Source organism: Salminus brasiliensis, chromosome 12, assembly GCF_030463535.1.
Source record: "Salminus brasiliensis chromosome 12, fSalBra1.hap2, whole genome shotgun sequence".
Classification (NCBI taxonomy): Eukaryota; Metazoa; Chordata; class Actinopteri; order Characiformes; family Bryconidae; genus Salminus; species Salminus brasiliensis.
Genome location: NC_132889.1, coordinates 28,273,545 through 28,283,147, shown reverse-complemented (window position 1 = coordinate 28,283,147; position 9,603 = coordinate 28,273,545). Strand labels below are relative to the sequence as shown.

General features: G+C 40.4%; 1 protein-coding gene across 1 annotated transcript; it reads left to right on the top strand.

The window, feature by feature from the left end:
* The first annotated feature begins 1,408 nt into the window (after window positions 1–1,408).
* LOC140574424 (GTPase IMAP family member 8) lies at window positions 1,409–7,770 on the top strand. The gene is made up of 5 exons (XM_072694251.1): window positions 1,409–1,535; window positions 2,648–3,183; window positions 3,637–3,814; window positions 5,062–5,643; window positions 6,889–7,770. Exons 1-5 carry the CDS (start codon window positions 1,505–1,507, stop codon window positions 6,939–6,941), a joined length of 1,380 nt encoding a protein of 459 aa, XP_072550352.1. The 5' UTR covers window positions 1,409–1,504; the 3' UTR covers window positions 6,942–7,770.
* Window positions 7,771–9,603: the final 1,833 nt, after the last annotated feature.

Genomic DNA, 9,603 nt, shown 5'->3' with positions numbered 1-9,603 from the left:
ATCCGATACGACAAAGCAACTGTTCCTACCTGAGCTTTCCCATATTATCTTAGTAGATACAGCACTAGCGGTGGTTTATGTTCTTATGTGATAGCAAATGTAGCTTAAACTCTCATGCTGCAGTCAGTCTCTGTACTTTAGGCACTGGTTAGCCTGTTAGCTTTCTGCTAAAAACAGTTTTTTAGAATTTTAATGGTTAAAAGCTTTAAACTGATTTTAAAAACCTTTACCAAATATTCTGGTGTCAGACATTACATTATAATATGCAAGAATAACAATCTAATAGTATGTATTTAACACGCCAATAGAATATCCCTCCAGCACTGAGCTGTGGAGCAGTGCAACTATATTCTCTACAATGATGGTGCTCCATCCAACATGGAGCTGATTTGGGTTAATTTGGGGAGTTTTGTGGGATAAGGTAAGGTAAGGTAAGGTGGGGATCATCCAGAATCCTGACCTTACTAACGCTCTTGTCACAAAATGCAATCAAATCCTTACAGCAGTGCTCCAAAATCTAGTAGGACAGGATCCTGGACAGGATGAACTCTTTTTTAATACCCTTGATTTTGGTTGAAACAATGAATGGGCAGGTGTCCCAATACTTTTGTCCATAATGCGTATTGTAAATCTGGCAGTAGTTCTTTACATTGGGTCAACATTATATAACCAATACATTTCTTGCTGAATTATGTCCAAAAAGGTAGCCTTACATACTGTACAAGAACACAAAGACACTGCAGTTTATTTGTAATAATTCAGTTTAAAAACACTGTAAACAATAGGTTGTCCTAACCTAAAATATTTGTAAACTGTCATCAATAAAATTGTGAGTAAACCAGATATCTAACAAAACATGAATCCATGACTTAAGTTCTGTTATAGTTTAATTAGCTTGTTCAGACCATCTTATGATGATTTGAGGAAAGACTGTAAGAGATAGGGGAGAACTTAGGCTGGGGTTAGGGTAGCTTCTGCTTTGTGGGCCCCCCTTTAGTAAGTGTAGCCAGGAATGGTAGATTACAGGGTAAAAAGGGTGAAGACGAGGTGGATGGTGTAGAGATGGAATTCCTAGGGTGCATGTCCTTCTCCCAAAATATTTAATGTATTTAATTATTTCATAACTCCAAAAAAATTGAAGTTATGACATAGAGAAAAGTCATGAAATCTTGTTCAGTCTCTGATATCTGATATCCAACTTTCAGTATTGCTGTTCTGCATATTTGTGGACTGAGTCCTGCTCCCTTTGGGCAGTTCAATCTGACACAGGGCCATTGGATGACTCTTTTGACTTTTGTTTTTTTTTGACTGTAACATGTGATTTCCTGCATCCTGTATTCTACAGAGCTGGGGTGGGCGGAGGGATGCTGCCTCCACTAGTCGTGCAGACAGGAAGAGCCAGAGAGAAGAGAAGCCGGAGAGGAGGGGGAGAGAGAAACAGAAACAACAGAAAGAGAAGAGCAGGAGGAGGGGGAGACAGAGAGAAACTGCAGCCCGACACAAGATGGCTACGGTTTCCTCCAGCTCGAGCACTGGTAAGTGGCTACATAAACATTACCTTTGCTCTGCTGCATTCTGACAGTCTGCTTGCCTGCCTGCCTGCCTGCCTGCCTGACACACGCGCACGCAGCTGGCGCTGCACATTTACTTTCCCTGTCCCAGGGGGCTGCTTTGTACATCACGTCTAGGAGGAGGCATGCTTTTTCAATTTGGGATCAATTTGGCTCTTCCTTCACATAGTGACTAAGATCTTTAGAAGGTTTGGAGCTGTCCTACATCAGCATGACACTCTGCAGGACTTGTTCCTTTATTGTCCACTGCAAGGCTGCAAGCCCAAGGTCTCAATCTGAACATTACAGCACTAATGAAGCGGTCACTAGCAGTGCGTACAGATGACTAAGATGTTGTATAGAGTAACAGAAAGTTTGAGAGCAGTTATGTTTGCTGGGAAATTGTGTTTAGCCCCTGAAATGACAGGCTTATTATTCAAATATTAAAGTTACATAACTACTATGAATTATTTAGTAACTATGAACCCAGCATGTTAAAATTATTCGGAGAATGGGGTATTGAAGAGGGACCTTATGCAGGCCCTTTATTTAAACAGTTAGGTTGGGTAAATAATCTAGCAAATACCAGCCATGCCAGCCTGACTTATAAAAAGCCTATTTCAGTTTATTTTGATATTAATAAATAAATAAAAAACATGGGAAAATGTAATGGTTGAATTGTCTAAATCTGTATTTAAGACAGTGTGTCTTCTCATTTTAACCCCTTGATCTGTAGGCTTATCTTTTGAGTTTTTTTTTTTTTAAAGACTTATTATAACTGTAATTAATCCATACCTATATATATATTCAGTAACTGCTGTAAAAGTAATATGCAACTTCTGTTGTTTAAGGGCAAATAATTAAAGTATAGGCCAACATACAGGCCTTTAGGCTTTAAAGGGTTAAATGAGCTACTTATATTGGTTTAACAGGGACTTTACAGTACATTCGGCTTCATTATCTGACTTGAATGCATGTTGGCTCGGATTCTACTGGATTCTGCCCTGCGCTTGGCTGTTAATCAAGTCCTGTAAAACTCGCTCACGCTATTCAACTTCTGTTACTCTGTCACCCCTTCCTTTGTTTCTCACACTCAGGAGAGTCACCCTGCTTGCCGAAGAGGCATGTCGTACTGCTGGGTTACCGAGGCTCTGGCAAGACCTCATCATGCATCACTATCACAGGCCAAGAGGAAGTCCCTGCCAAGCAGCCCACAAAAGAAGCCGTTCTTTGCACAAAGACACTTGACTGCGGGCAGCTTCTGCTGTTGGACACTCCGGGATGGAGTTTGGAGGGTGGGGACAGTGTAGCAGAGGGGCTCGACGAACAGAGCTCTACATCCGCCCAAATCAGACACCTGTGCTATCCAGGTGCTCATGTTCTGCTGCTGGTGGTGCCCATAGCAGAGCCCTTCACTGAACAGCACAGACGAGGCATGTTGGAGCGACTGGAGAGTGCTGGGATGCACGTGTGGAGATACTCCATGGTATTGTTCACTGGGGCAGACCGGCTGTGGGGCAACGGTGTGGAAGAGTTTATTGCTGAAGGAGGAACGGCACTCCAGAAGCTTGTGGAAAGGTGTGGAAACAGATACCATGCTCTGGATAACACCAGCTCTGAAAACAGCACGCAGGTTAGTAGCGTTCAGAGGTGTACTGGTACAAAACTGCATGCTGAGGTTCCATGATATGAATAGTGGACACTCTTATTGCAGTGTGTAGGTAAAGGTGGAAATTCCAGCAACCGTTTACACCTGAAAGCCAGAAGTAGACCTCTGAAGTTATGATGTCATTCTGTAGTCTGCATCATGCTCTGAAAAATTGGAAAAATTAATGTCTTCTAAAACCATCACTATCGAGCGTGGTGGTAAAAAAAACGCCACTTTCCGAACTGTGTACATTTTCCCTCAAATGTTACTGGATTCTTTGGATTTATCAGGTTGTTAAGAAGCTAAATTAATAATTTGACATATATGCCACCCAACAACAAGCTAACGCTTCTGCACACTAATATGACATTGCTTAAAAGTAATGCCAACTGGTTTATCAAGGTTAGAAAAAAAATCTTATATCACCCTCTCCTACAGGTTACTGAACTGCTGCAAAAGCTGGAAGAGTTGGTACAAGAGAATGAGGGTTCTTTCTTTGTAATAAACGAAAATATTCAAGCTTCCTGGCCTGCACAGATGTGGAGAGGAGAGATCAGAGATGGGATGGAGACAGGTGAAGCAGAGGTGTCACCAATATATAGGTCACCGCCACGAGGTGAGATCTTCTTAAGATCTTTTGTGTAGACCAGTGTCGTCCAGCTGTTGTCCAATGCAGATTTCCTGGCTCAAACACCAGTTAAACACTGTTATGATTCGGCAGATCTAATAATCTGGTTTATAGCTCCTGTATTGCATTGCAAAAACCATAGATGGAACTATGCTCTATAATGTCAAACTATATTTTCCTTGGCATAGTTGAATACTGAGAGTTTGATATGATGAAATGACATATTGGGAACCTCAAAAACTTATGTCTTCCTTCAAAAGCAAAACCCACATAAGTAAAACTGTTTTGATAACAGTCTTAGCTCCAGCCGACTGGCTGGCTTGAGGCTAAATGTAACAGCTGCTTCTGTAGAATATGGAAGCAGGTAAGCAGGTAGGTAGCCAGCCAGATAGCCAGTTATGGCTTAAGTCCCCGCAGCTGGCAAAAACAGAAGGAACTACTATATGTTGGCAGCTGGGGAAGGTAAATAAGGTTAAAAGCTAATGTGAGGCCAACCAGAAAAGGGAAAAGAGTGACCAGGCACAATCTCATCAGCTACCAATCCACAAGCCATACTGAGAGATCTTAGTGAGGACTCAGGTATAACCCGGTACCCTGGTAAGACTCTGAAATAAATACAACAAAAGAATTTGTTTTTGTTACAGTGCTAAGCTAGGATAGGCTAAGTTGAACTATGCTATGCGGTTGTGGATGACAATGTAAGCCAGCCAAAAAAGGTAGAGCTCATAAATGGTTTTTACAAGCCATCCATGAAAGGAAAAACACTGCGTTTAATTGTGAAGCAAAACAACAGGGTTGTAAATAGGCTTGTAAAACCAGAGCATCTGAGCATTTTTCAACCTAAACAAAGTCACATACTTACTATTTATACATCAAAGAGCAACTACACAGTATTTGCAAGAACTGTGGACACAACTACACATTATTAAAAATAAATAAATTAATGAATGAATTTCAGCAGGACGATTGCCCAGCTGTTCTGGACTCTAGGACTGGAACTGGATATTATTAGATTGAGGAAGGAAGGATAGCCCATTCACTTTTTCCTCTGAAATGAAAAACCTTATTTTTGTATTTCTTAGCTTTGTGAGCACTAGGGTTTTATAGTATGATTCATGAACATCCTGTCTCTCTGTCTTATGTTTGCTATCTCTTGCTGTTTTTTTCACTTCTGAATTTCCCTTTTATGTCTTTTTTTGTATCTGTTATTCTGCTACTCCACTTCTTGCTCTCAGAGTTGCGCATGTTGTTAGTGGGCTGGCAAGGGGCTGGTAAGAGTTCAGCAGGAAACCTGATCCTGGGTGGGCGCAAGTTCGAATCGGGGCGACGAACTGAAGTCTCACTCCGGCGACAGTCTCATGTCAGCGGCCGTCGCGTCACGATTGTGGACACACCGGGCTGGGACTGGTTTTCCATCCATCGGACACCAGCTCATATTAGAAAGGAAATCAGGCGAGGGGCCGGTCTGCTACACCCAGGTCCACACGCTCTTCTGTTGGTCATCCCCGTCATCTCCACCCTCACCTCCAGAAAGAGGCGAGCTTTAGAGAACCACCTAGAGATGTTTGGCAAGGAGGCATCTTTTCACACAGTGGTGCTGTTCTCCTGCGGTGATTGGCTGGGGGCGACGCCAATCGAGGAGCAGATCCAAAGGAATGGTGGCCAGCTCTTAAGACTGATGGAGTACTGCTGGAACTACTATCATGTGCTAGACAGCACCAATGCTGCCAGAGGCCAAGATCAAGTCTCTGACCTTCTGCTAAAAGTGGAGGAAATGGTGGCACAGAATGAAAGGAGGCCGTTCTTACCTGTGATGTGTGAGTTTCATAAAGTATGGCCAAAAACGATCAATTTTAAATACATTTTAATCTAATAAAACAACTGTATACTAAAACTCTAGATATGGTTTGTAACTAGGAATCACAGATTTTTTTGGCAGAATTTTATTACCCAAAAATCACACTGTGTGGGCTAAACAAACAAAACTGACTAGCATTTTTCCAGTAGTTTATATTAGTCAAAAGTTACAGTACAAATAGGCCAGTCAGTAAAAATGATCTTTTTGGACGAAAAACTGTCCAAGAAATAATTTCGCAAAATTATATTATTGTCATTTTAAGACCATTTCATGCCACTGATATAATGGTATTTAAATACAGTATAATAGTGCATATGTACTCTTAAAAAGCAATTAACTTTAGATAATTAACCCCTTAACACATTAAATTGTATTATTCAGTAACTACAGGGCCTGTACAAACTGGACTGTACAAACTGGTGGTGCTATTCTTTGGTAGCAGTTTGTAAGAACCTATGGTGTGTTGGTTGTCCATAGGCTTTTTAAAGGGTTAATATTCAGACATTGGAATAGAAAGAAAATTGTTTAAATATTCACATACTGACTCATTCACATTAACGGACTTTCCTCACTTAAAGCCAAAATGTTCCTACACCAGAGTTGTGGAATGCAGCTTTGAAAGCAAGTCCAACACAGACTGCAATCAAACACATCACTTTTGCAGGAACCTTTACACAACACTTGTCTATTTAGAATAGACGACACACCGATGAATCGCGTGGTGAAATCGGTTTCGGTTTATCTTGTATCGAAATACAAGCTACAAATGTCTGTGTATGGCTCAGACAAACGTTGTAAAAGACTACAGCAGCTGTAAAATTGTATATCCGTAACACCTCTATTTGTCGCAGTCCGCTCTGTGTGTATGGAGGTGCCTATATGGATACACACTGGACTCTTGTCCTACAAAATAGACGCCACTGTCTGCTCACAGACTAATCCTTGCCTGTATATTGTACAATAAGTCAATAACATAATTATTATGATAGGCCTATATGAAATAAGTAACATTATTTGTTGTATAATTGTTCAAAGTATCCATTGCCTATTTAAATAGCATAAGTTAAAAAAGTAAAGAGAAAAGTTGGACTGAAAGTATGAGGAAATGGCAACACAGATCTGCCAAAAACAAAATTACAAATTTGCTGGTTGCTTGATTCTATTTTCTTAACACAGCTGTATGATCTTTCTTTCTGTTTTGTAGTAAATGAAGAGCTGGATGATGAGACGACGTGTGGGAAATGCACTCTCCAATGAGAAAACAAACAGATGTTCTTCTCAAAACTCAAATTGAAACATTTTTAGTGAAGTGGAGTTGCAGACTCAGCTGTAGAATCACTAATATGCAGTAACAACATGGTTTTGCATGGCTATCTTCAAGCATTGCACCCAGTACTGCTGCAGCCACACATTCCCTGCAGCTATACTGAAGAGGAAAAGTATATATAAAAAATATGAACTGCATAACAAGTGTTATTAAAGACACTTGAGCAACAATGAATGCATTGGGACAGTCCTCACACAAACATTGTAAGTGGGTAATAACAATAGTTTGTAATACTCAAATTATAACCTATCCAAAGTACTTTATTTTTCTGTATTGCATACAGACACATAGAACCTTCATATTAAGATGCATGTTCATGGCAGTTTACTAATAACAGAAAATTATGTTCTTGCCATTGTGTCTTAAAAAACAGTCTTTACTGATAGAGGAGTTTGAAAGTGCTGTTTTGTGAAGTCTTAACCATTTTGCACACTTTGTATGTTCCATCTAAAATGTACTTGTAATCACTAAAACCACATAAAGGCACATGTGAAGTAGGGATTACCCCACTTTGGTAGCTGAGCTCAAAGTCTAAATGTACAATAGAATACTACTACATCTCTTCAAAAACTGGGGCATTCTGCATTTTGATGGGATGATCACTCAGTAGCATGTTTGGTCTCAATACGCTACTGCCCCACAGATATACAGCTTAGCCAGCAGAAAGGGAAACACAGGTATTTACAGCAATTAAACTGTCAATTTTGCTGCTGCATACTTTGCATCAGATATTTTCAGTGGAATAAAGTTGCAATTTTACAGGCTTTCGTGTAGTAATGTATGTAGGACAGCCCATCAAGCAGCGCCATTCAGCACTAAACATTCATAGATAAAAGAAATGCTCTGGCCAAACTAGAATACTTCTAGTAGTAGGTACTATTTCTGTACCTACAGGACACGTGCCTTGCAATGGATGAGAGCAACCACATGTCACTTTCCTGATGTCGGATGACCACGCACCTTTTTTAGGTGAAAACAAACCCAGTCATATTGCTGAAACTCTTTTGGAAATAATAGTGCCACCATACCTAAAAGCTGCTGCGTTTTTTTTGCTTGTCCAACAGTAAAACAAACCCTGGTCTATCCCTACATTTTCTGTACTTCCCCAAAGAATGAAGGCCAGCTAAAGGACAGATCTGTGACTTCAAGCCATCCGCAGAGAGGATCAAAATAGCCAACTGTTGGATCTGGCCAGTTAATGGGTGTATATCTGAACACTTAATCCCAGGTCAGTTAGTGATGTTAAAATCAACAGTTTTAATGTTAAAATAGTACTGAATGTTGATGCTGAACTGAAAGAGCAGAACATGGAACGTGAAAAGCTAAAGAAGCCAAGGAAATCCTAGTTTGATGTTATAGTGCCTATAACAGCTAGCTAACAGCTCGCTTGCCAGCACTGGCTGGAGCCAGCTGGATTTCCCCTGATTTATTAATGCTGCATTCTGAATCATCATTGATTTAAATACATCAATAAATGTAATTGTTCTGTACAACACACTGTGTACGGTTGTTCGTCCACAGAGGCATACTGAAAGGACTCTCATCAGCCCCTATTACTTACATTTGATTTTTATATACAAACACTGATTGTTGACAGGCAACAGCATTATATGATTTTTTTTGTCTGGCTTGCCATATGCTTAAGGCTACTAATAGCTATTAATCAGTAGGAAATTCTTGTTTTATGCAACTAAAGTACTGGAAATTTGTACATTTTTCTAATTAGAGCGACAGTTTTCACCCAAAAAGGGCGTGGCATTAAGCAAGGGCAAAGTACCCGGATGCGTTGCTCTCATCCATCTACAGCGGTCGGCATCGTTTTTAGAGCAGGATTCTATGGTCTGCACAGAATATCTACACAAAATAGTCTATCAGCCTCATTGCTGTGAAACCCCTACATTTAGTTCTAGTACAACCAAATGCCAACAGAAGTCCACGGTGCAATTGTGATCTCAGTATGAATTTTTTGTTGTTTTAGAAGGCCCAGGAGCATGTTTTAGCAGCATACCTAAGCAAACCCTATCATGAAGTCCACAGAGCTATCTAGAGTAGGATCAGGTTTGGTAATAAAAACCATAATGAAGAGAATCTGACACAAGTTTGACTCTGCCTTAAGAAGGCAGTCCACCCAAAAATTAGGGACTGGAAAAAGAGCATTAGTCAGAAAAGCAGCCAAGATGCCAATGCTAACTCTTGAGGGACTGAGATCCACAGCTCAGATGTGAGAAACTGTTTGCATGACTACTACAGCACAGACCCTCCCCAAAGCTAAACTTTATATAAAAAGAAAGCTGTTGTTAAAAAACAAAACAAAAAAAGGCTTGGTTGGATTTTGCCACAAGACATGTTAGGAAGCAAATGTAGAAAAAGGTTCTCTGGTCTGATGGAAATCATTGCTTTTGTGAAAAACACCATGTTAGGAGCTGCTAATCACGGTTTCCCAAAAGTAAAAGGAACACAGTGGTGATAACATCTTGTTGGGATGCTTTTCATCAGTGGGGAATCAAAAGGTAAGAGCCAGCTGTATGGAGCCAAATATAAGGCTCAAAGAAAACCTGTTCCAATCTGTATGAGACTCATAACTGGGGTTTA